This window comes from Mytilus edulis, chromosome 5 (genome assembly GCF_963676685.1).
Source record: "Mytilus edulis chromosome 5, xbMytEdul2.2, whole genome shotgun sequence".
In the NCBI taxonomy this organism is placed as follows: domain Eukaryota; kingdom Metazoa; phylum Mollusca; class Bivalvia; order Mytilida; family Mytilidae; genus Mytilus; species Mytilus edulis.
The window spans coordinates 92,632,443-92,659,662 of record NC_092348.1 but is presented as its reverse complement, the minus strand read 5'-3'; the positions used below and the strand labels follow the sequence as shown (position 1 = coordinate 92,659,662).

Below are 27,220 nucleotides of genomic sequence, written 5' to 3'. Positions count from 1 at the left end.
AAAAGGTTATATTAATTATAAAATTTCATTAATTTTCTTGGGTAGCTAGGTATACATGTACTTATGTATGAATGGCATTTTAAAGAATGGAAAAAGCAAGAATTCAGACAAGCTAAATAATTTAATGACCAGGATATAAGTTAAATCATATATTTTCTTGTAGCCGATTGTAAATTAGAAAAATAATAAGATGTCAGGTATGATTGCCAATGAGACAACTATTCACCATGGATTAAATGACGTAGATGTTGTATACTTTTCCTTCCAATGTCCCAGACTATGGAAAGCCAACGGGGTCAAAATTCTTAATTCGTAACCTGTCAATTCGTAACTTGTAACTGTGTAATTTCTAAATTGTTAATTCGTAAATTGTTAATTTGTAACTTGTTACTGTGAAATTCATAATGCTTAATTCGTAAATTGTCAATTTGTAACTTGCACCTTTGTAGTTTCAACATTCTTAATCGGTAAATTGTCAGTTTGTAACTTGTAACTGTGCAATTTCATATAATGCTTCATTCGTAAATTGTCAATTTGTAACTTGTATCTTTGTATCAAAATTCAACATTCTTCATTTGTTAATTGTCAATTTGTAACTTGTAGATTTCAAAATTCTTCATTGGTAAATTGTCTTTTTGTATATTGATGTTTTGTGACTTGTAACATGTGACTTGTCGATTCGTGATTTGTCGATGTGTGAAATGTCGAAGTGTTAAATGTCATCGTTGTATTATGCTAACGATCATTATGACGACAGATGGCGCTCGGGTTCTTCTTCTGTGTATAATCCTCCTGTAAATCGGAGAACCTCCATGTGGAAAATATACCTAAATAATTTTAATCCATTTATTACAGCAAATGCGTCTAAAAAAGCAAAACAAAAATTGTAGGTTTACAGGATTACAGTTTTATTTTGTTTACTGACGTGGACTTTCGTTCGAGAACGGAAACTATATAAAAAAAACATCCCGACTAGTTCAGTCCCTCAACCGGCGTAATTGATCTCTCCTAATTACGGGGTAAATAAAATAGTCGTTGGTCAGTGGAATATTGCGACTGGATTATTCATGTATATACAGTAAGGAGATGTGGTAATAAACCATATGATTGCCAATGAGACAACTATCCACCAACGCGAAGTACAAATAAAGTCGACGTAAGCACTGTGAACTATAGGCAACCTACGGCTTCATCAATGACAAAACCTAATACCATATAGTCCGCTTTAAAAGGCTACATCATTACTGAAAACCCCATGCAGGTACTAGTAATAAACGATTTCTATTAATCATAAAATGCTATTATCGGACCATTTTATTCTGACAGGAAAGGGCTGACATATATATTCTATTCTGCTGTTGTCGGTTATATGGTCGGGTTGTTGTCTCTTTGACACATTCCCCATTTCCATTCTCAATTTTATGTATTAATATATATGCCTACTGAATTTTTCTGGTCAAGAAGCTTAAAAATTGCCGCTACCAGATTTCCTACAATAAAAATGTACAACCAAAGAGACCAAAATATTCACGAGTCCCTCGATCTCAACAGCTGGCTGCTTAATGCCCCGTACTTCCGATATAAACCCCACCTGGTGCCACACCTCTTTATAACCCGGCAACCTTACTAAATCTAACATGTTGTCAATCGTTAATTAACTGAAATGATTCACGCTGTTCACCTATATATTTTTTTTTTTAAATTGCATGTCAAATATAAACAAAAATCATTTGCAATGAACTCGTAACAATATAATTCTAATATCCTATTGACAAACCAGGTTGTATTCCGCCTGGCTCTTCTGTCGAGCAGTCAGCCAGGATCCCAGGCTATCATTTTACTCTAAAAATGACCAAATACATACTCCTTTCGCCAAACCCCAAATAATGTGCAAATATTTTCGTGGAGTAATAAAATTAAACAACCTTAGTGAGCGCGCTCACATTCCCCACGTCCCCACATTGTCACTGGAGAAATAAAATAACTGTAAGAAAAAAAAATTGTTTCATAATTTCCTCTCGATATGTACATCTACATAGTATGTCTTTATTATCTACAAGGTTTCATGAAATTCTGTGGTGTGGTTTCAGAGGAGTTGCGACGATAAACTGTTGCAGAGGTATATCGAAGCACATAAGTTCAAAGGGGCGTAACTTCTAGAAAAAAAATTGAATTGTAATTTCTTGTCGATATGCAAATCTACTTACTTTTTTTAGTAGTATGTCCTTATTATCATGAAATTCTGTTGTGTGGTTTGAGAGGAGTTGCGATGACAAGAAACAGGACCGACGGACTGACGTACGGACGGACGGGTCAAAACATTACACCCTCCGCAACTTCGTTGCGTGGGGTATAATTAGTGTAAGCATATAAGAGATAATTGATTTTTCATGCAAAAGGCGATATGGCCAGATATTTTTTTCTGACAAGTCAGAGGGAGAGGGCGTCAATTTGTTTAAAAGTGGGAGCATTAGGAAGGGGGTTTGAGATTTCAAAAAAACACTGGCCTTTGTTAATCTTGTATGATTTTATTTTTTTGTTTCTTGTGTATAATTTGGAGTTCAGTGATGACGTCCGGTATCACTGAACTAGTATACATATTTGTTTAGGGGCCAACTGGAGGACTCCTCCGGGTGCGGCCCGGGAGTTTCTCGTTGCATTGAAGACCCATTGGTGGCCTTCGGTTGTGGTCTGCTCTATGGTCGGGTTGTTGTCTCTTTGACACATTCCCCATCTCCATTCTCAAATTTATGTAGGTGACGCGTGTAGTAAAAAATAAACAGTTTCATAGTTAAACGATTATGGTCATTAAAAAATATATAGAGGGGACACCTCCTAGTATATTTCTATCTTGTACCATGATCATTTTAGATCTGTATTTGTTGGAGAACGTAGTGGATACAATACCGGCTTTAATACAACGGTAGAGAGAGCGCCGTCGATGTATTGACGGTGCACGAGTGTAGTTTCTGAACGGCTGTCAACGCTCGGTGTACGCACTACGCTTCTTCAATTTGGTTCTATTCGAATACTGTTTTTACGAAAAATGAGTTAGAATATTGTTGTATTTTACTCGTTGAGATCTCAAAACACTTCGTGTAGTTTTTTATCTGCATGTTTGTTCACAACATTTCTTGACTGATAATTGTTAAATCGGGTCCTTGACAGCAATTACGTGTTCTTTTTTTGACGAGCTTTTGTTTTTAAACTGTCTGGTTCTATAGCACTGCGACCACCTCGTACAGAAATATTAGCTTCTGACTTGAGCGTCTTGTCTGTATGTCTTGTAGTTTCAGTTTGGTGAGCGTGTTGGAGACGCAACCAACTTCTCTGGATTTGTACTCTCCTGTTATAAATCTCGCAGGTTGTTGCTGTATTCTTTCAAGCTTATTGATGATTGTAGATGTGAACTGGTCCCATACTATTGACGATATGATATCCCATAATTGACCTGACCATTTAAATATATGCGGTTTTCTCGCATTCCGGTTGACAATATCTCAAATTTTAGGGCCTCGATTAGTTTTCTGGTTCCTTTAGATTTTATTACAAAATAGTGCATATTCAACACAGTTTTGATATATAGTATACATTAACTGAGTGACTTATTTAAAAAAAAATCATTCAGTTTGTTTTGCAAAGTACTTATATGATATCATTTTTTATAGATATAGGAAGATGTGGTATGAGCGCCAATGAGACAACTCTCAATCCAAATAACAATTTATAAAAGTAACCCATTATAGGTCAAGATACGGTCTTCAACACGGAGACTTGGCTCACACCGAGCAACAAGCTATAAAGGACCCCAAAATTACTAGACTAAGTGTAAAATCATTCAAACGGGAAAACCAACCGTGAGTCTAATCTATATAAAAAAACAAGAATCAAGAAACACGTATAAATTACATAAACAAACGACAACAACTGTACATCAGATTCCTGATTTATGTTCATAACTCAGGAGCTAAATAAATAAAGACTGTTCGTCCATTTGTTTCTTGTATTAAAACATATCATTAGATAACATTCTTTTCTAAAATTTTAATAGTGAGATTATAATATTAATGAATGATGGTTGTCAAACAATTTCTGCCATTATACATTGAGTCCAAAATTTGCGGGCCCAGGACAATATTAGTATTTTTCCAGCACCGTCTTATATTTCATGCTTTTAGTCTTGTTTTGACCCGGTTGAATATTAAGTAGAAATTTCTTGCCAAGTGACAGTAATATATTTGCGAAGTTGATAAGGAAGTCCGTTCCAGCGACACATCTATATACCTTAATAAAGGAAGTGACACACCTCATTGCAGGTTTGGTGACCAGTACAGTAAATGTTTATACGAGTTTACCTCAATATAAAACCGAGTCCTTGTTATACATGCCATATAAAACAAACAATAAAATTGAGAATGGAAATGGGGAATGTGTCAAAGAGACAACAACCCGACCATAGAAAAAACAACAGCAGAAGGTCACCAACAGGTCTTCAATATAGCGAGAAATTCCCGCACTCGGAGGCGTCCTTCAACTGGTCCCTTAACAAATTTATACTAGTTCAGTGATAATGAACGCCATACTAATTTCCAAATTGTACACAAGAAACTAAAATTAAAATAATACAAGACTAACCAAGGCCAGAGGCTCCTTACTTGGGACAGGCGCAAAAATGTTTATGATATCTCAACCCCCCCCCCCCCCCCCCCCCCCCCCTTTTATACCTCTAGCCAATGTAGAAAAGTAAACGCATAACAATACGCACATTTAAAATTCAGTTCAAGAGAAGTCCGAGTCTGATGTCAGAAGATGTAACTAAATTTATTGATCTATTTGTTATCTTTTATAAGTATGCGCTGTACATAATTGATTTAAACTCCTTTGGTATATATTCCATATGGCGGTGCTCCTACTTACAGGAGGATTATACACAGAAGAAGAACCCGAGCGCCATCTGTCGTCATAATGATCGTTAGCATAATACAACGATGACATTTAACACTTCGACATTTCACACATCGACAAATCACGAATCGACAAGTCACAAAACATCAATATACAAAAAGACAATTTACCAATGAAGAATTTTGAAATCTACAAGTTACAAATTGACAATTAACAAATGAAGAATGTTGAATTTTGATACAAAGATACAAGTTACAAATTGACAATTTACGAATGAAGCATTATATGAAATTGCACAGTTACAAGTTACAAACTGACAATTTACCGATTAAGAATGTTGAAACTACAAAGGTGCAAGTTACAAATTGACAATTTACGAATTAAGCATTATGAATTTCACAGTAACAAGTTACAAATTAACAATTTACGAATTAACAATTTAGAAATTACACAGTTACAAATTACGAATTGACAAGTTACGAATTAAGAATTTTGACCCCGTTGGCTTTCCATACCAGACAACTCTCTAAATGTATTTCTATTTCCATATTCGTAGATGATTTTGAAATGCATTTTGCAAAAATGGAAACTTATGAATGGGAATACTATTAGAAAATGCAGGAAAACAAGGAACTGAAATGTTGAACTGTTTACCTGATGCCTAGATTTATAAACTTTGACTCAGTTCTGTGCTCGAATTAAGTTCTTATTCTATAAAGGGATATCATATTGATAAATGTATGACCCATCGATCAGTAACAAATGACCCAGAATGAAAAACTTAATGTGTTAAAGTCATGCAACATTTAATATAAATAGCAATACATGATATTAAGATCATCATTAATTAGATAGAATCACACCTCTTGTGGCTTAGTGTATGAAAACGGATGGCTCGTATTTGTTTTTTTGTCATTTGTATAAAAAATTAATTTAGTAGACCTTGATTTCGCCCATTAATTGTGATCTGATAATGAGAATAAGGTGAAATTGTTTGTTTTTGTCATTAGGGTATTGGGATAAATGTTCTTGTATAAATGAATTAGTGATTCTTGAAGATAAGCTAGAAAAACAAGTCATGTATGTGTTCTTCACATGAAAGCCATTACAATAATAATAGGAAAAAAGCAAGGATAACTAAAACAGTTAAAGTAAAAGTGAGATAAACATGAAAGAGACAGCAATTAAACAACACAAAAAAAAACCCAACATTTTAAGTGTCCATAGACAATTGACAAGTGTCTACTCTACTATGTCAAGCTCTTAATTGTCCTGAATATAGAAATCTGGCAATAAACTTAACAGCTCTTTAAAAAAAGCATATAAAAGATAAAAAATCAGGCTTTAACAACATTTTCTCAATGACAATATGGGCTCTCTGCACCCTCTTAGACCACACCTTATATCAATCTTAAAGTATATAACTAAAGAATTATTCTCAGTATTAGGGGGTCAGGTACTTTTATAAAAAAAAATGAACTGAAGGGAAAAAAATGTTTTTTTTTAAACAAAAATTACTGTTTCCAAATCTGCCATTGAAATACACCTGGTTTATAACTCTGTAATGTGTTCATCTTTTCACAAAAAGTAAATATAGATGTTGATTATATCAGTAGATTGATTTATGTGGAATCTGTACAGAATACCACCTATCCCTTCTAATAAAAGTGGATTTCAAAATAGAAATATCATGTAACAATTAACACCTTTATGTACAGGTGCTACAAATCAAAACGTTGATCAAACATCTGATATCTATTACCAGCTATAGTATAACATCAAATATAACTTAGCTGTTTATGACTGACAGACCTTTTAACCCATCATCAGACTATACAAGATCATCATCACCTTATAATACTGATGAAAGTTTAGACAATTATATTACTAGATGTGATAATGGCCAACATTAAAGTCAATCTCTGGTGATACAATAAATAAATAATTTTATTACTGTTGTTTAATGGCGCATTTTATAGATATATGTAGCTCCTGAGTAGTGCTTAATAAAATTGAAGCATAAACAAGGGTCTGAACTCACCCTGAAGCATGAATCATAGCAGCTTCGGTGGCTGGTCACATCTACCTATAATAAGATTGTAAGTGTTTCCTTGTTGAATAATTTTATTACATGACATTGGTGCTTACCAATTGAATATTTTGAAATCATGACAATTCATCTTCTGAGTTTTGTCCAAGTGTTAAATGTCAATAGGGGTAAAACTTTGCATCACATTTCCCTTTGACAATAACATGAAAAGACATTAGACATGTAGAATTATACAAATCAGTACATAGTATTGGTACCACTTGTAACCCCCTAAAACTGAAAATATTCCTAGCATGTACTACTAGAAAAAAATAGCGTCCTCAAAATAGTTATAGGGTCACAAGAACAAATTATAGTGTCTCTAATCCGTGATGGTGAGATCACCGTGTAGGTAACATTTTGTGCCCCCACCAGTTTGTGACAGGTTATCCATGCTGTTCCATCAATCTTTCTGAAATCAAACATTTGTCCCGAATCTTTTCCTTTTGCCTGAAGTGACTTACATCAAATATTTGTTCCAAATCTTTCCTTTTGCCTGAAGATAATATAGTTGACCTGAATTTTGATACAATAGTGTCAAATGATGACATAATTATAGGTCAAATGACCAAATAGGTCAAACAACTAATTGATTTTTTTTTTGTAGAATTGTGGTTTTACAACTTTATTGAAACACATCCAACATGTAATAATAATATGTTTTAGATAATTATTTATTTAAATAGAAAAAGGTCACATTTTTGTTTTACAATAAACTGATTTGAACATTGTTTTTCCATAAACTGTATACTCTATGGTTAGCAAAAGCTTGTATGTACAAATTGATACGTTTGTAGATGTATGATGCGGTATAAATGTAGTGCAAACATCAGGCAAATAGGAGAATATTCTGTTCTTTACTTCTTTTATAGTTAACACATAGGCTGGTCCTCTCCCTTGCAACATACGGGTATCAAAGCCAAACAGATAAAGGACAGAGAACCAGTCTAAGTTAACACACTATTTGAAGTATAAGGGAAATGAAGATCTTTTTTTTTCCTGATTTTTGTAAAAAAAAAAGTACAAAAAATACGAAGAAAAAAAGACAAATCTAGACAAGGAAGTAATTTGAAAGTAGATATAAAAATTGATCAGGCTAAATTAAGAAAAAAATGTTTGAAATAAATGTGAAGAAAAAAGGAAAGAAATGGCAGGAAAGCTTTGCCTTCTACAAAAAATAATTAATGGTCTTCTTAGAAATAGTATCTACTACCAGTAAATACCTCTTACCGATCTCCATCTTGATGCCATTAATTTATTATGACTAAATACTAATTATAGTAATGGGAAAAATAGTGATGCATTTTTTGTACATGAAAAATTGAAGAGATTAATACAGTGATCCATCTTTGATGAAGCTGTTTAAGTTTGCTTTGAACAGTGTTATATTAGTATGTAGCATGTTTGTAGGATCTTTTGTACTGGAAAGGAGGTTGAAGTGACCTATTTTTGTTGAGTTTGTTACAGAATCACTCAAAATTTTTACAGTTTTCCAGTCTGTATGAAATCCTACCTTTATTTTATGTTCTTCCATGAGTGTTTCCCTACAGTGTTTAAGCATGGTGGTGCTCCATTACATTTATTTAGACCTGGTCACCAATCATTTCAAATTTAAAATTTCATGTTACTCTATATAAACCTTAGAGTCATTCTTCAAATTCATGATCAGCTCCCTCTAAGTCATCCCCATCTCAAAAAGAATTCTATTCCTTGTACACCTCATCTTACACTCTCTTTAGAACTTCAATCTGTATAAAAGACTATCTGTGAATGAATGCAGTATAATTATATAATAATGCAAGAACATTTATACTCTCATTGTTTTTTGAAAATTCAGTTTATGCAACAAGTTTTCATATGTTTAATGTGTTGCCTAGTTCTTATCAAGTGATCTCCTCAAGATGACAAATTCAAGGTTCAGTAGAGATCAATGCTTCATTAACCTGGAATCTTTATCAAGTCATTACGATCTTCAACTTGAGAAATAAATGGAAGAGATAAGACATGGAAAAGAGTTTTTTTTTACCATTTATAGCATAAACTTTTCATATTTGAACCGATTTTCTTGTACCCGTCAGATTTATCAGTCAAAGCTGTTTCAATTTTTTTTTTTTTAAATGTTTATTGACAATTCAGTGGTTGTCGTTTGTTTTAGTGTTACATATATATGTTTTTCTTTCATTTTTTTTTTTAAATAAGGCCGTTTGTTTTCTCGTTTGAATTGTTTTACATTGTCATATCGTGACCTTTTATAGCTGACTATGCGGTATGGGCCTTGCTCATTGTTGAAGGCTTTACAGTGACCTATAGTTGTTAATGTCTGTGTCATTTCGGTCTCTTGTGGACAGTTGTCTCATTGGCAGTCATACCACATCTTCTTTTTTAGAAAACAGCTTGATTCAGATAACTTAACATAAGATTTTCATATTCTCAGTTGATCAATTTGAGCATCTGGCATTTTTTAAAAAGCTCTTCTTTAGAATTGACCAATTGCATGGAAATTTGCCTAACAGAAACGTGTAAAATTTCTAGAATTGTTTCAAAAGTTTGATTTATAGACTACACAGCGACACAATCATATTTCATGATACATAGGTTTATATTAAGTCTTTTTTATCAGCAAGATTATGTTTTATGACAAGGTGCCCTGAAAAGCTATATCTCATTTCCTGTGAAATATCTTTTAAAATCGGCAACTTTACAGAACAACATCAGATTTTTTTCTCTTAAAACTTTTTGATGGAGATAAATGAAACTACAGAATGTTTGATGTTTTTCTTAATTAACTTTGTCTTTGAAATCAGTTTTTATTGATTGTGTGAATTGTGCTAAGTAAACAGTATTTAAAATATGTGTAAAAACATTCCTTGCATTATAAATGGATGCAGGGTTAAATGGCAAAATATGAATTTGAATATATCTCAAATTATTTTAACGATTTCATCTCAATTGCAAAATAAGCAAAACCCTGATGAAAGTATACAACTTTACAGAAAGTACAGCAACCATACATTTATATAAGACTTTCCTTCCAAATAACATTTTCTTTGATTATATTGTAGTATATATAAGTATTAAATTCAGTCAGAATATATATTCTTTAACTCTGATATGCAAGCTTCCTGAAAACCTATATATTTATTGACTTAAAGGTAGCTTTACTGGGGAAAATGTGTTCAAAGACGAAAATTATTTTTTATCACTTGATTGAAAATGCCTGAAGGCATTGTTCTGACTGGCTAAGTCGATGCCTTGAAGCATCATTCACCTTGAAAAGGATAAAATCTTTATTATTTAAATCCTGTAGAAGGACTTATAATATAAAAATAGCAGCCAAAGGAATATTTTTTCTTAAAACAGTCAACAAGATTAGTTTTATTTGAGGTATTTTATATTTCAGAACTGATGCTAAAGGACCAAGAGGGACAGGGTTTAAATTTATTGTTACAGCATTTAGTGAAGGTAGGTGTAGTAATTAACAGAACAAGGATCACATATACATGTATTTAATGTCCATTGATGCTTTGATATGCTTATTTATGGGACGTATAATGGTATACCATAATATTGGTCTGTCCATCATCAACACTTAGGACAACAATTAAAAACGCTTTCACCAATTTTCATGGAACTTTGATGAATGTTTATATCTATTGATGTTTGCTCCTTTTGAAATTTTATGAATTTTGAATTTACATGGGAATTTGCATTTTTATGCCCTCACAGCTGTTTAGGGGGCATTAATTTATAACCATGTCTGTCCATACATCAGTACCACAGATCAAGTACAAGTTTGTGTAGGGTATATACTTTATTCATAAAAAAGGGGGATTTCACAATAGCAGTTTGGGTATATAATTTAAACAGCTATAAAAAAAATAATGCCAACTACACATGTTTACAGATGAGCATAATTTACTGTTAAATAAATCAGTTATTAACAGATTAGCAATTGCTTTTGTTTGTTTTGGAAACACTTGTACATCGCTTACAATATGTATGACTGACAAATTTATAACAAGTAAAAAGAAGCTGGTTATCATTGATTTATATATATGTCTCTGAGGCTTATCATAAATAATAAGTTTGACACGGTTTACCGCTTTACCTGAATTTATTGGTTCACCTGAATTTATGGTGTGGTGAAAATCTCTTGTTAGATACTGGTGTCCTGTTTGTGTGTGCTGGTTTCCTATAGATCTGGCTAGTTTGGAGTGCATGGAAAACATATTCAAATTTTTAAGTCTGAACACTGTAATTTGTCTTCTATCTAATGTTTACAATTTTAGTGCCATTGCTAGGAAAATCTCAAAATGAATCAATCCAAACTCATGTATAAGACTTTTCTAATTTTGAAGAGATGAGTGTAGAAATTATTTTGTTGATTTAATCAGAAGAGAAGTGTACATTGCCATTGGTATTAAATGAGGCGGTACCAGGGCTCAAGCTAGCAGGCGACTGGGACAACAAAGTCATTTTCCCTTCTGTCACTTTGCTTTGCCTGACCGTCAAAAACAAAATCTAGTAGCCCTGTTGTTCACAATACTTACTTTCTGTCGCTTTCATCATCAGCAATATTCAATATTTACCAAGTCGTTGAAACAAAAATTTTTCATTAAAGAGATCTGGTGGTATAATATACTTTTCTGCTTCTGCTTAATACAGTTCGACAAATAAAACTATCAACATTGTTTTTAAGCTTCATTTTACTATATGGCTTAGGTCTTGAAATCTTCATTGTTTGATCTTCAAAGCAAAGAAAGGAAATCCTGAAATATATACTGATAGTAATGAACATAATAAAAGTTAAAGAACGTTACTCATCCAATAATGAAATTTATGTTCTATTTTCATGATGGCAATGTTTTATTATTAGAAAAGCCCACTTTACTGATATCTTGTGAATTTTAATAGACTGTTTATAAGGTAGATGGTTGACTTCCTAATGCATTACAGGTGACTATAAACAAATTCATTACCAGAATACAATAAAATCTGTTAATTATGGAACATAGAACATAACATGCTAATTAAGCACTTTCACATTTAACCCTCATTTCAAATAATGTATACTACTAAAAAGAACATTTGCTGGGGGTAAAATGTTTTCAGATGTATATCATTCTTATGATGATAGAGAAGCTTTGCTGCAGTGCTTTAGTTCTCTATTCATTCATTGAAACTTTGAGGTTTGCACTACATTATAACAGTTCAATAGAGTACACAGAAAAGTTCAAAGTGTTGAAGTTATTAAGAGGTGATATGGAAATGGGGAAAGACTGAAAAGAACTGAAAGATTGGGAAAAAACGAACAGCTTAAAGAGAAAAAAAATTGAATTAGAACCCTGCAAGTCATGATTGTTTCACAGTTTTAGCTGTTCATGTCACTCAAGTGTTATAAGTTAGGTGTATATTCATAAGCATTTTGCGTATGTAAAAATGGAATGTCTTATTAAAAAGTGAAAACTAAATGTCAATTCTTATATCATTTCAACATTAACTTCTTCTACAATTACTACGCCCATAGACTACCCAACTCTAAGCACATCAGTGATATTGTTGTCTTTTTTCAAAACTACCTCTACCGTTTTTTATTGGGAAAAATGCATATTTTTTATTGAAATTGGGAAATTTGTATATTTTATTCTAAACACATCTCCAATTTTTTGCTGACCTTTGCTGTCTTTTTTGCACTGTTTTTTTCTGGTATATTTTGGTTGTCAGACATTTTCAATCTGAAAGGTACTTTTCGGAGAATGGAAAGAAACAGAAGCAATGATGGTACTTTATGCATTGAAAACTACATGTGTTACAAACACCACGATGATTCTGAACAGAAAACCGGATCTCAAAAGTGCTTTCTAATATCAAAATAATAACATGAATACGATATTTACAAACATTACTACCAATGCCATCACTGTTTGGGGAAAATGTGAAACTTTATGGGAGGAATTTTAAGCCATTTTTTTTAGTAATTGGGAATTTTCTCTAGGGGAAAAGGCCGAATTTCGGCTGTAATTTGAGGCAAACAATATCACTGCACATAAGAATAATAAAAACCAAACTAAAGTTCAAATTGATACCCACACGACAGTGCCAATGTGCTGAATGTAACTGGTTCGTTTTTCTCAATTCATGTAGCTAATCGCCGTTTTGCACCTTCTAAAACATTTTTCACAACTAAATTTTCAGTAGGAGACATTTGACCAATCATATGATGTGCCCATTGTATACTATAAAATGCTGAAATAACTGGACTAGCAGTGTGACTGTTCTGAACTATTGATGATAAATATAGTGCAACGTGCAAAGATTTTGCCGGTAAAATATCACAACGATTTATACCGTTATGAACGGCCCACTTTTTCCAACGGATAAATCCTGCATGAAAAGTTTTAACGGTACTGTTAGCTTTAGATTCGCAAAGTAAATCCATAAGAACATCAACATTGGTATGCAGAGCTGGTGGCAAAAAATTAATCTCAGATTCATAGGCCTTCAAAAACACATGTATTACAAGGCCAGTTTCTTTTGTGTGATGCTGCTGTCTTGTTGTTTTGGAAGGGGCAGTAAACTCTCCAGTGTTTGTACGACCCACAGTTGAAGCATGGTCCCCATTGAGATTTTCCAGCGTACTGGTCCTGGTCATACGGGAAACCTCCATACCAAGACAGCTGGCCCCCTCGAAAGGGCTGTTGAGAGTTGAAGCTAGAGCTAGCGTTGGCAGGAATCTGCTGCTGTTAAGCTGCTGGTTTGCAATTAGTCTTTTTCTTCATAATGGTCCTGTTTTCAGCCCTGATAATCTTGGACTCATCTTCAGAATAGCTAGCAATTGGGTTTGCCTCGTACTGGCGAGCGGTATCCCACCCTCCATCAGAAGTATCCTCGATCTTTATGAGCTTATTTCTATGTTTAAGCCTATCTGTACAAGATGCAACAATGTCTCTAGCATAATCAACTTTGCCATTGTCAATAGCCCAAATAACTTGGGTTATATCTTCAAGGTTTTCTGTATTTTAATTGAACTGAATTTTGTTACCTTCTGAACGCCAATTGTACTGGGAGTCTGACTTCAACTTCTTAACTTGAGACTTCATACTCTGGTTTGTGCCATGAAATTTGTCGTGCAAACTATTTATCTTTTCACTTATCTTTGTGTCAACAAGAACTTCGATATCCTGCTTTTGATGATTAACTGCGTCTAAAACTGTCCTCAAAGATATTTCTTCATGGGGTGTATCTATTCTGAATCCATATTTACTATAGCTGAGAAACATGTCTAGTGGAGTCGGCCCTGTCGTGCTGAATTTAATTTCAATCTAATTCAGTTCCTTCAAACGGTTGAAATTACATTTATTGTAATTTCATAGATATTTGCAAACATTCCAACCCCCCTCCCCCTCGAAAAAACTTTGGAAACTTTTAAGAAGGAGTGATATTAATTAATGTGGTTACATTTGTTTTATTATGAGAGGATAATGTGAGAAGCATTATACAGAGTAATTGGAAATGAAATATTGATGATACGTTTGTTATAAATAAATCGTCAGGTCTAATTGTAGATTGAGCTTTCCTATACCAGTATATAGAAGGTACTTATTTCACACCTGCTGATACAAGCATCTCCTGAATCATAAAGTAATGAAAAACTAATTGGTCTCTAGACTTCACATTGATTAAATGCAATCTTTTTCATATCCATTCTCCATCATCATAATTATCTAATCTTTCTTTTATCCTTTTGTACCATCAAGTAATGACCATTCCATTAATTATTAATGGTCAGTTTTATTGTTTTTCCATGATATAACAGTATCTAGATATAAATTGGATCAGGAGGCTATCCATGAAAGGTGTCTCCATTGTTTTCTGTCAGTCAATTTTAAGCCCACAGTCCTCAGAAATATATGCAGCTGAATGTTTTTAAATTGTAAAAATTAGATTTCTGTCTGACATTAAATTTTTCAGATTTGTCCAAATCTGATTATTCTTGAATCCTAAAGTCATAATTTTCATTTAAGATTCGTATACAATTTTCAAAATTGTTTTTTTAGATTGACATGTACTAGACAAATTGAATTGTTTCAAGTTTCTTTAAAGTAAAGTTGTAAATTTCAAATATACTATTGAAAAAAAAAATCTATATTTGACAGCAATTTAAGTTTGTTGTATAAAAACAAAACAGTGTTGGTTTTATTGGCTAAATCCAAATTGTTAAAATATTGTTTTTGTTCTTCAATATATACATGGAATGGGAAAATAACTCTGGTTTTATGAGAAATTAAAGAATCTGAAATCTACACAGAACCATTACAATTTCAACAATATATATATATCCATAAACAGAGTCCAATCCCTAGATATATTGTATCTCTATAGCCTCTGTCTTTCAGGGAAGCCAGGCATGCTGCAGATTTAATGTCATTAATTTAGTAGATAATTAGGAGAAAATTGCTAGGTTTTATATTGTCTTTTGTTTTCATGTAAAGAATTTGCTTGGTCGGTAATAAATGTCCCCTAGAGGCTGTAAATCTATCGTTAATCAGGCCTTGTCTTATACGGTCAGGCCTTGTCTAATATGGTCAGACACTGTTTGATAGAGTTTTAATCCTAGATGTAGATGTTTTCCTTTAAAAGGTCTGTCTCAATGTAATGAGAAACATTCACAGACACAAAAAAAAGTTAAATGAACATCTCTATATGTAAGAATGGATTTTCTCAGACTAATAAATCATCACATTTCAACTTAGACAAAAAGATTTCACTTTGTAGGCTTATTTTTATTTAAAAGTACAAATGAAACAATCCTCTGATTTTATCATAGTGTTCTCACAACAGTAAAGTCAGGTGAAATGATTTATTTTTTCTCTCAGATATTCTAGGTGCTTTTTATTTCATTTCATATGAAGACTATGCAGATAACCTTTATTGCTAGATTATTAAAATTTTATAATTTATCATTACACCATTTCTGCCTTTTTATCAGATCTTATGGATTATTGGTACCATTTGAAAAAAAAAGAGCAAGGTAAAAATAGTAATTTTTGAAAATAAGAAGAAATCATTTTTTACATTGGAAAAAGTTTTATCATAATTTTCTGTTTACAAAACTTTGAATTTTTCGAAAAACTAAGGATTTTCTTACCCCAGGAGTAGATTACCTTAGCCGTATTTGGCACAACTTTTTGGAATTTTGGATCCTCAATGCTCTTCAACTTTGTATTTATTTGGCTTTTTAACTATTTCGATCTGAGCGTCACTGATGAGTCTTATGTAGACGAAACGCGCGTCTGGCGTATAAAATTATAATCCTGGTACTTTTGATAACTATTTACACCACTGGGTCGATGCCACTGCTGGTGGACGTTACGTCCCCGAGGGTATCACCAGCCCAGTAGTCAGCACTTCGGTGTTGACATGAATATCAATTATATGGTCATTTTTATAAATTTTCTGTTTACAAAACTTTGAATTTTTCGAAAAACTAAGGATTTTCTTACCCCAGGAGTAGATTACCTTAGCCGTATTTGGCACAACTTTTTGGAATTTTGGATCCTCAATGCTCTTCAACTTTGTATTTATTTGGCTTTTTAACTATTTCGATCTGAGCGTCACTGATGAGTCTTATGTAGACGAAACGCGCGTCTGGCGTATAAAATTATAATCCTGGTACTTTTGATAACTATTATCCATTGTAACCCCTTTGATATACTACTCTTGCATATGAAATCTGTTCCTATCTAATTAAAAATGTCATTACAGAAAGTTTGATTAAATATCATAATCTTCATGACCCATTGCATGTTTTCAAGGATTTGAAATATTGACTATAATCTGCCATTCAGACATCATAGAGATATACATATATATATTGAAGTATTGTCAAGATATACCAAGAAACATGTCCTAATCTGTATAATGTCATGGTCTGATCTTGATGGGAATAATTATAATAATTATACCAATAATGAATATTCTTTGATCACATGATTCCCAATCATGTCTGTCAGTAGACTCAGTACTGTGAGAAAAAGTAAAAGACTTCAAACAATCAGAAAAATAGGTGGTAATCTTCTACCAGAGATTTTAGAGTTCAAACAGTCAGAAAAAAAACAGAGTAATCTTCTAGCATAGATTTTAGAGTGCAATGAAAGGACAGACAGAAGAGCTACACAGTTATGAATTCTTGGTTTTGGAGTACAATTTCCATAATTGAAAAAGGGGATATATAGATTTGAATATTGACATTTTCTTGTTGGTTTTGTCTTTTTAATTGTTATAAATTTGTTTTCATGTCTGGGCCTTTTGTTATATAGTATGGGTTTGAATGCTATCCTGTACTATATAGCTGTGAAACCCTTGTCCTTTGAACTCTTGTTGATAGTAGTCTTATATCAAACAGACTCATGATTCTGATCAAAGTCAGTGGTTGTCTTGGAACTTAGCTATATATTTATACATGTGTCCTTTAGTATTTCTGATGAAAGATCTTTGATGACATTGTTTTGATTTCTTGTTTTTTTGGTGCTTGGAGACTAACTTAGTTTGTCCACTTGACTCTTGATAAAAAGGTTATGTCATGTTGTCTAGTTTCTTTTCAATCTGTAGTGATTTAAATGGTAATTTGATGTATTTTATATGGGGGAGAAGATCTAAGGGAAAGGGATATGTAAACCTTTGTAGGGTTTGTTGTTTTAATTTTGTAGCATCTGTCATTCTTCACTTAGTATACCTTTGATTCTGTATTTGATCTTCCTACCTTAGAGTGATTGTTTGTTTGTGTTCAAGTTTTTTTGCACAGAAAACTTAACATGTTTATAGAAGTTATTATACAAGTTTATGATTCATTTGCAATTCTTTGATAAATTGACAGTTGATAGTTTTATTCTTTGAGGGTTTTAGTAATACAATATAGGTTAAAAGATTCTCACTAAAACCATCAATTTATCATGAGAATTGCCTACAGCTTCCGACCAAAAAGAAAATCAGTTATTGAAAGCCATGTTATAAGAGCTGATTCATTTCTCTACTAATACCTAATTGAGATATACTTCAAATGACTTTCTTCACTCTAGATTTAAGAATCTGAGGTTTTTTTCCTAATTAAGCCATACAAAAGAAAAGATCTATTTTATGAACTAATTGTATAGAAAAACATCTCTGATTCCATTCCTTGTCAATGGAGTGGTTGAATTTTGATCATTAGTAAAGTGCGACTTTGCTGTAGTGAGAAAAACAACCTTAAATGTTAATGGTTTAATTTTGGTCATTTGTAAAGTGTGACTTTGCTGTTGTGAGAAATCAACCTTAGCTGTTAATGGTTAAATTGTGATGATTACTGAAGTGTTAATTTGTTCTTGCTAGAAATCTACATTAGCATACCTGTCAACCTCTGAAAATGAAAAGTCAGGTCATGACCTGCATTGAGAAAAAAAATCTCAGGTCATAACGCGTACGACATTTTGCGGGCTCAATTGAAGAACAAAAATATGTTTACATATAATTTATATAGTCAATATGTATATGAAACAGTTAGAACATGTTTACAAGTTTATTTCAGACTATTGTTATATTCCATAGTAGCAGACTTGGCATTCTTAAAAAGAACTGCACTTGGTTTCAGTTCATAGCAATGCAAATGTGTATTCATTTTACAAGAAAGAAGAGCACACAGTGTATCCTTATTAAGATCAGCCCTAAACTCTGTAGCTATTTTCTTTACTAAAGAAAATGCCCTCTCACTGTCTGCATTGCTGTTTGGCAAAACCAGTAATGTTTTAGCAAGTTTTGACAAAACAAAAAATCTTGGCTTGTTAAGAAAAATGTCATGCAACTTGGACATTTCTCCCCAAAATGTACCAATGTCAGTTTCAGGGGAAGTGCAAAGTGGAAGTTCATCTAATAAAATATCGTTACGTAGCTCAGGTAAACAGTCCTACATTTTGACTTTTGGTTACATTGAAAAAGACCGATAAAACCGAAGGTCGTATTACTTCTAAATACCGGAAACAATTCTGGTCAGAAATCCGGGTGAAACGGGTAATGTAAGAAATTCCCGGGACCCGCCGGGTAAAGAAAAACTCCCGGGTGAGAGGTGAAAATAACGGGTGTCACCCGCAAAAAACGGGTGAGTTGACAGGTATGCATTAGAGATTAATTGATATTAAATTTTTATTGACACTTCCAACAGATTATAAATTGTGGTTGACAAGTAGGGGGAAATAACTGTGAATCTATTCAATAATTGGGTGTTTGTTTTGAGTTATAAGTCAAAACCTATTTAATTTAGGGTTTGCTTATTTGTGCTCCAAACTGAATTTTAGTGATGATTTTTTCAAGAAAATAATGTTCACCAAATATCAGTTGTAACCCCTGACTTATTTATGACAATATCCTACAGCATATATCAAAACCATGCAGATAATTGTCACTAAACATTGTACCAGCCATATAATTTGTTGGAACAAAACCATAAAAACAAATTTTTCCCACAGGTCTAAAAAAAATATTACATGTTGAAGATTTATCAGCTTTTAATTCATCTTGTATCAGAGGATTTGTTTCTTCCCTGTAAATATATCTGATATATAGAGTAATATCAAAAATAGATTTGGCTTCTTAACAGGATCTCACAATGTTATTTCTGTATAGCTTACTTCTAATGACTGAAATATTTTCTCTTGACACTTATCCCCTCAAATAGAGTATGTGGGAAGCAAGTGGAAATAATCCCCTCAAATAAGATATATTGGCAGCACTAAGTCCTCCCAGGGGGGGTAGGGGGTAACTTCGTACTTTTTTGGTAGGGGTGTGCCATTTTTGCCTCAAAAAACATACCCATTTTAATATAACATTCACTGAAATTCAGTACCTATAGTTATATAAATATTTAAGAAAGAATGACCTATACTTATATACAATATTTAAAATATGACCCATGCTTATATAAGCACTAACTCATCATCACTCATAATTCATAAATATACCAGCTACCCTTAAGTTTTTATATTTGAATTGACATCGTTTGGTGACTTACCTTAGTAGAATTGCTTAGTTCATCACCTCTGCAGTGATGATCTAAAGTTGCCACAACTTTTATTTTTTCACTGTCACTGACAGACGTGACCTTTAAGCATTTTTCTTGCTTCTTGAAATAATTCTTCCTTGCTTTGACACAAAATAAAAAACCGGCACTTTTAATCCATCTTCAAAAATGATTTGTCTTAATTCATATAAACAGCAATCCTCATCAATGAATACTACTTGGATGGGTTCACCAAACTGAATTCTGAACTCCATATTTATCTTTGTTAGTGTACTTGAACATTGATGTCATAGATTAAATGACGTCAAAACGTTATTGAAGATCAAATCAGGAGACAAATTTCCGGGGTTCATTTGGGAACTTATTTGAAAGGTGAACTTTTAAATGAATTGATTTAATTTAATATAATAATTGACAATTAATGTAAGATTCTTAATAGCATATTTATATATGATATATAGATCATACCCCAAATCAATATACAGTTATCAAACGTAAATGCATTTTAATATAGGGTGTCATTAAAAAGGAGGGTCATTTTTATATAAAATCTCGCAAAATTATGACCCATATTTTTGGCACATCCCTGTATACCCAATAATAGAGAGTTACCCGCTCCAGTCAAGCTTTAGTGATCCCATAAATAATCAACCAAATTTTCCCCACAAATGGGGGGTTTGGGCTCACCCCCTTAATCAGCCTATGATAAATACTAAAATCTTAATGTAAATGGGAATCCACTTCAGTATTTGCAGTCAAAGTGCTGGACAAGTGTTGAAAAAAGACCTGAAAATAAAACTAAAAGTTCAAATGATAAAGAGAAATGTGGAATTTCAAATGTGAACACACAAGAGATAGAATTTGGTCCACTTATCTCTTTGTATTAAAACAGGCAAACTTTCTTTACTGAAATTTGAGCAATAAGATAATATCTGCCGTTGCTATTAATACAGCCATCAGGTCAATTCTCATTCCAAAAAATTCTTTGATGACGAAATTATATGACACAGGATGACTAAACTGTTCATTTAAGACACTTTAAAATTTCCGCATTATCTGAATCCAATAAAATATTGGAATTCCTCTGTACTTTTTTTCAGAAAAACATGGAATGACAAACCCAGTGCATAATTGATTGTCAAATTCATCTAATCATCAATTATAATTAAAGAAATCTGAATATTTCCCAGTGGCAATATCACACTTAATAAGATAATTGCAGACTAATTGTTTAAGCTTAAACTCCAATTTATCTAAATGCTAAAGACAGATCTGTGATGAAGAATATTGTATTGCCTTTAATTTTGTTTAAACTTGCATGCTCTTCATCAGTACAAATCTTTTTATTTGTTGAAATATTCAGAAAAAAGCACCAGTATGGTAAAATTGATCTGTAGTCATTTTATTCGGCCTGTGTCTTATAATTTTCATCAGTCATACTTATAATGTAGTTGCAAGAAAGAATTCAAATCAATTGGTAGTTTATCACACTAGTGTGTGTATGGATATGTGTTTGAAATATTTTTTACACTACCCCAGTAGCTGTGATTCCATGTGTCACATTTCAACCTAACCCAACTAGAATTCAACTTCAATTGTGGAACTCATGTTGACATGCTATAGCTTAGCTTCAGTTTTGAAGCCTGCTCTGCTACTCATGTTTTATACAACTTACTTTTACAGTAAACACAAAACATTTTGGAACTTATTTATTTTTAAAGTCTTTTCCCAAATTGATTAAATGCTGATGAGAAAAAATACTTTAAATCTTTGATTGTGCTTTGATACAAATTTTCCTGGGGAAAAACTTTTATTTACTGTAATTGCAGACTATAGTATGAAAGTAATTTATTGGCTTCTACGCGAATAAAACTGGTATTGAAAGTATTTTCTTAGTAAAGTCATCAGACAGACTCATTTAGTAACAAAATAGATGAAGCCTTAAACATTTAAGTTCTCAATTGTTGAAAAAGCTATCAGTAATTTCTTTTTTGTCTTGTTTGGTGAGAATGGATGTAATGAAGGTCTAATATAAGCATGGACTTATTCACCTATGTAGAATATCATTTAGTTCTTTGGTATTTTTGTCTTTTTGTTTGGTCTAATACTGTCTTCCATCTGGTCATAATTTAAACTGAGATTATAAAGTGCCTAGAAAATTAACTATGTTAGAGTAGATCTGATTCTTTACTTCCTCCCCAGGCATTTGCTGGAACCTGTACTTTTTATTTCTCACTGATACGAAAACACCCTCTAACATTGCAGTAACGCCTTATCCCCTTGTCTAACTTATATAATAGCTAATATTATGTATATATATATTATATATATATATACATATTTTTATATGTATATATACGAGTCTAAATTGAAAACTACGTTCAAACCTATGATTGCGTTGGATAAAGACCGCAATTTTTATATATATTTTTTAGCTTACGCTATTTTAGTGAAGTGATTTGTTTTGTAAGGATTTTGTCTGCTTATTTGAATGTTTGTTTTTTTGCAATTTGTTTACATAACTATTCCAGAGATAAAAGATTTTTTTAGAATTTTAAATATTATATTGTTTCTAGCACCTGCGTTTAAATGACTTACTATGTTTTCTAACAGCAAAACATTGACTTTGTATGATTTAGAGTTTTTCTATTGTAAAGATGTCTGTCTGTTGTTTGAGGGTGTAGAATGACTTCTGTTGTCTTTTGATTAATTGTGTCTGAGAGTAACTGTATGATGATTGGCTACTTAATCCACATATCTTTTTATTTATGTGGACTTAGCTGTATCCACTTCCTTGAAGCAGTAAAACTTATATAAGTTCTGACAACTTTCTGAATAATCACTTGTCCAGGTTAAACATGCATTTTTAATTTTAGTTCATTTATATGTTTTGAAGTTTAGTATGAAGTCCATTATCCCTGTACTAGTACACATTTTTGTGAACCAGCTGAAACATGTCTCAGGGTGCAGGATTGTCTTAACTGTATTGAAGACCCCTTAGTGGCTTTTGGTTGGTTTCCCCTCTTTGGCGGGGTGGTTGTGTCTTTGACACATTCTCAATTTTACCTTAATAGTGCATGCAAAATTTATTACATGCTTATGGAATGTACATTTACACTTAAACTGCTGTCTTTGGTAACTACAACTTCTGCCTTTTGTCATTTTGTGCTTTAGATCTTTATAAACTATCCCAAAAAAAATTAAAATCACAAAAATACTGAACTCTGAGGAAAATTCAAAACTGAAAGTCTCCAATCAAATGGCAAAATCAAAATCACAAACACATCAGAAATCTAATTGACAAAGGAAGTAATTTCTAGTTCCTCAATAGTTTTAATGAATATACTTTTTCTATAACTTTTTATGAGGCTTGTCGGGTAAAGTTATAGGTTATTTGCAAGTTTTATTGTGAATTGAGAGAATCCAGAAATTGTTTTTGATTTTTACAAAGATTTTAATGTACACATGGTCTTTTGGAACTTTCTATGAGCCTAAAATACACATGAAGGGAAGTTTCAGGCATTTTCATCAACAAATTGTTATTATGAATGAAGAGATAAGTTGGCAACATATGTTATTATTATTATTATGTTTATTCTGATGATTGCTTCTTAAAGATCCATCAGAATCTGTTCTTACCGATCAGTAAAAAGAATCTTTTATGTTGAATGCTATGTAAGAGTCTTTTCTATCTTCTTTAGAGCATAAATGTTCAGAGTATCCTACTATTTGTCACATTAAACAAAGAATTATATCTATTACATCTTAATGATTGTGAAAGGAAAAACAAAGAATTATATCTATTACATCTTAATGATTGTGAAAGGAAAAATGTCTACCAAGAAAAAGAAAGAAACTGAAGAAGGCCAATGGCCGAAAATTGTCTTAAATAATGATTTATTACTACAATAATGTAATATATGTTCCCTATTTGAATTTTTAAAACAAGAGTAAGAGGTACTAGTTAGTACAAATAAGTCTTTTATAAGTTGCTAAAAAGATTTGACTTTAAAATTGGAAATTATGTCTATAAATATATATATGTATGATATAAATTGTACTTTTCATAGTATCTATCCCTTTAGAAGAGCAGTGAAAGATACCAGATGGACATTCAAACTCACAGATTAAAAACAAACAGACAATACCATGGCTTAAAAAAAAGGCGTACAGACAAATAAAAGTACACAAGACACAACATAGAAAACTAAAGACTAAAATGGTCTTTAACTGAATCACCCTGTGTGTACTGGATAACAGTTTCTGATCAACAAAGATTCACCATACTACATTACATTTGAATAATGTTTCTATAGATCAAGAAAAAAAACCAGTCGTCTGACATTTATTAGAAATAAACAATTGACATCACATCTTGTCTGTCTATGATAACTGCTTTAAGAATGCTCACATGTCAAATCGGCATTAATATTCATTTCTGGGTTTCAAATAAAAAGTTTCATCAAGACGAATGGATAGAAAGATTTTAGAAGACAGACATTACATAGAAAGTAAGACAAATGATACAAGAAACATGATCAATATATGTTTTTCCTGTCTTTTCACATTTTTTCATTGTTATAACTGACGCTTGTAATATGTAATTTCCTGTTAGAAAAATGATAGGTTTGCTCAATACAAAACATCCCATCTTCACTATATCACGATTTCTTAGTTCAAATAAGAACATCATGTTATTTGAAGGAAAAAAAATAGACTTTTTGTTTGATTTAGTAGGTGTTGAGCTGAGAGCAGATTGTTTCGAATAATTGAACTCAGGTAAAATGAATATAAAGGTGTCGATTTTATGTCAAAAAGTGCAAAATATGAAATGTACATAAAAGGTGTCATACAATAGTGCAAAGAAAATAGTTCTTTAATTTTTTTTCATTCATTAATTAAAATCAGGCAAATGTTGATAAAAGTGCAAAAATGAACCCCAATATATTTCATGATTAACGGTACATTGCGTTGGTTAAATTGAATTTACTTAAATTTGAGATTCTAGAAAGTGTTTCAGATGGATATTTAGTATTGATGTTTCCACATCTATATATAAACTAAATACAAATGTGGAGTGAAATTTCTAGCAGATTTACTCATTTTGACTCAAACCAAGAAAAAGGCATGAATAAAAAAAGAACTTTTTAGAATAAAATTTATGGTTGATAGGTCTTCTCCCACTTACATTTTGAATGCATTTCAATTAAGCATTTTTCTAAGTCAAGTGCTGTATTTTCCTGTCAACATCAAAGAGTCTTTTGAAGTGTTATTTTTATAAAAAACAAATTTTTGCTCATAATTTGCTTTTCATTAAAAAACGTTGCACAAATGATTCACATTAAAGATAACCCTCCTTTAAAATCTTCATTTACAGTATTCATCTATGACTTACATCAACAAATCGATTGAAAAGTTGAACAATTTATTAAAAACTGCCACAAGTAAGAATTGTGGTGTATTCAAATATGTACAATGTGAATGCATTTCAAATCCCAATAGCTGCATCATGACATGTCTTAAAGATAAATTTGTGTAATTAGGAGAAAAGAGTTGATGTGATATCCTTGATGATGGTGCATGCTAACATCTATACTTCAGTCTGCCTCTGCAGCAGTTATCGTCTTTTCATTTAATTGAAATTGAAAAAATCGTGACCGCCAGCACAATACTGATTGAAAGTCTTAATTACACTTTTGATGCTTACAAAACTTTACAATCCATAAAGGTAATTAGAACAAAGTGTTCATAATCAGCTACTGACGTTAACATTGAGAATCAGCCATTAGAATTTCATAGCTGTGTTGCTATGAAAGAGTTCACAAGAAGTTACTTTGTCACTCTCTGCTTTTATTTGTACATATTAATTTAAGCATTTGCATCATTTGGCAACAGCCATTGCTTTCATTTGAAGATAAATTCTCAGATGTATGATAATTGTCCAATATCTGTTTTATATATTTACATTATCTTTTCCATTATTTAATGGCTTTATTGTTTAAGGTTACTGAGCCATTTGGTACCATGACATATAGTTTCTTTTACTGAAAGACCAAACTTTTTTTTAACTTACAAGCCATGCAAGCCTAGGTTAATGATTAATTGGTTAATTTATTATAAGATTTTTCCCGTAATTCCTTAGGACCGTATATACTTCTCAAAATTGGTTTCCATTCTCTAATGTAGTTTGCCTCAACCAGATGTTATGAAACTTGTATGCAATGCTTATATTTCCAGAAAACCCTGATCAAGTTTGAATTTTGGTCATCACTTTACTGGCATAGAGTTATGAATTTTTTGTTTCCATTCTCTTTCTTTAGCTTTCCTCAGCCAAATGTTATGAAACTTGTACACAATGCTTATTAAAACAAAAGTGAAAATTAAATGTTGGTGGCATCATTTTTACTGTTCAAGAGTTAATGCCCCTTTACAATTTTAAAAGTGCTCCACCTATCTTAAAAGTTTGATAGTAATATTTTCTCAGCAAGGTTGACTGGAAATATCCCTTTTGTCAACAAAATTGAAGCTACCTTGAGATGTTCTTTGATAATTATTCTCCTTTCTCACAATCAATTCTAATATTTCAATGGTAATCAGTTGCAAACAGTACTGCAAGCATATTGTTTACCTTTTGTCCTAATCAAAGGATTTTTTTATTATAACCTTTTTATATTGAATATTAAAGGAAGATATAATCAAAGTGAATTATGATTGAAGTATAAAAGCATGTCAACAACAAGCAGAGATTTTAATAGACAATCTTGAGGTTGTCATGAAGGTTTCCTAACCACAGTAATGTCTGATCATTGAAGCAATATCACTTGTAATGAAAAGAACAGGCATGCTGAAGGCAAACAAATCTTGTTCCACAAACATTAATGAGCTTGCATGGTAAATTAAGAACATGCAACCTGCATGGAAGTCATGCCATGTTTTCATAGTGATGAAAATATATGTAACAGTTAGTTGTTAAAATGATGTAACTGTATGTGAAATGGGAAATTAAGCATGGAGAAGGCTGTCTGCATGTCAATTATATTTCATCATTAATTTGTCATTCTCTGTGGAAAAAAAGAATCAGGTGTGAAAATAGAATTAAAACAGATCATATTTTTACAATTATATCATGTTTTTACACAGTAAAGTTTATGACCATAGAATTGTTTTTCTCCTGCATT

The 27,220-nt window shown here is 32.1% G+C and overlaps 2 protein-coding genes across 2 annotated transcripts in view; both read left to right on the top strand.

Moving 5' to 3' along the window:
- The window catches only part of LOC139525559 (tRNA-dihydrouridine(20) synthase [NAD(P)+]-like), a 627,966-nt gene that overhangs the window by 515,800 nt on the left and 84,946 nt on the right, over window positions 1-27,220 (top strand). The window lies entirely within an intron of this gene.
- The window catches only part of LOC139525561 (uncharacterized), a 68,870-nt gene that overhangs the window by 19,022 nt on the left and 22,628 nt on the right, over window positions 1-27,220 (top strand). Inside the window, exon 4 of the mRNA XM_071321011.1 lies at window positions 10,395-10,456. Coding sequence (XP_071177112.1) covers window positions 10,395-10,456 — 62 coding nt within the window. The remainder of the gene's footprint in view (window positions 1-10,394; window positions 10,457-27,220) is intronic.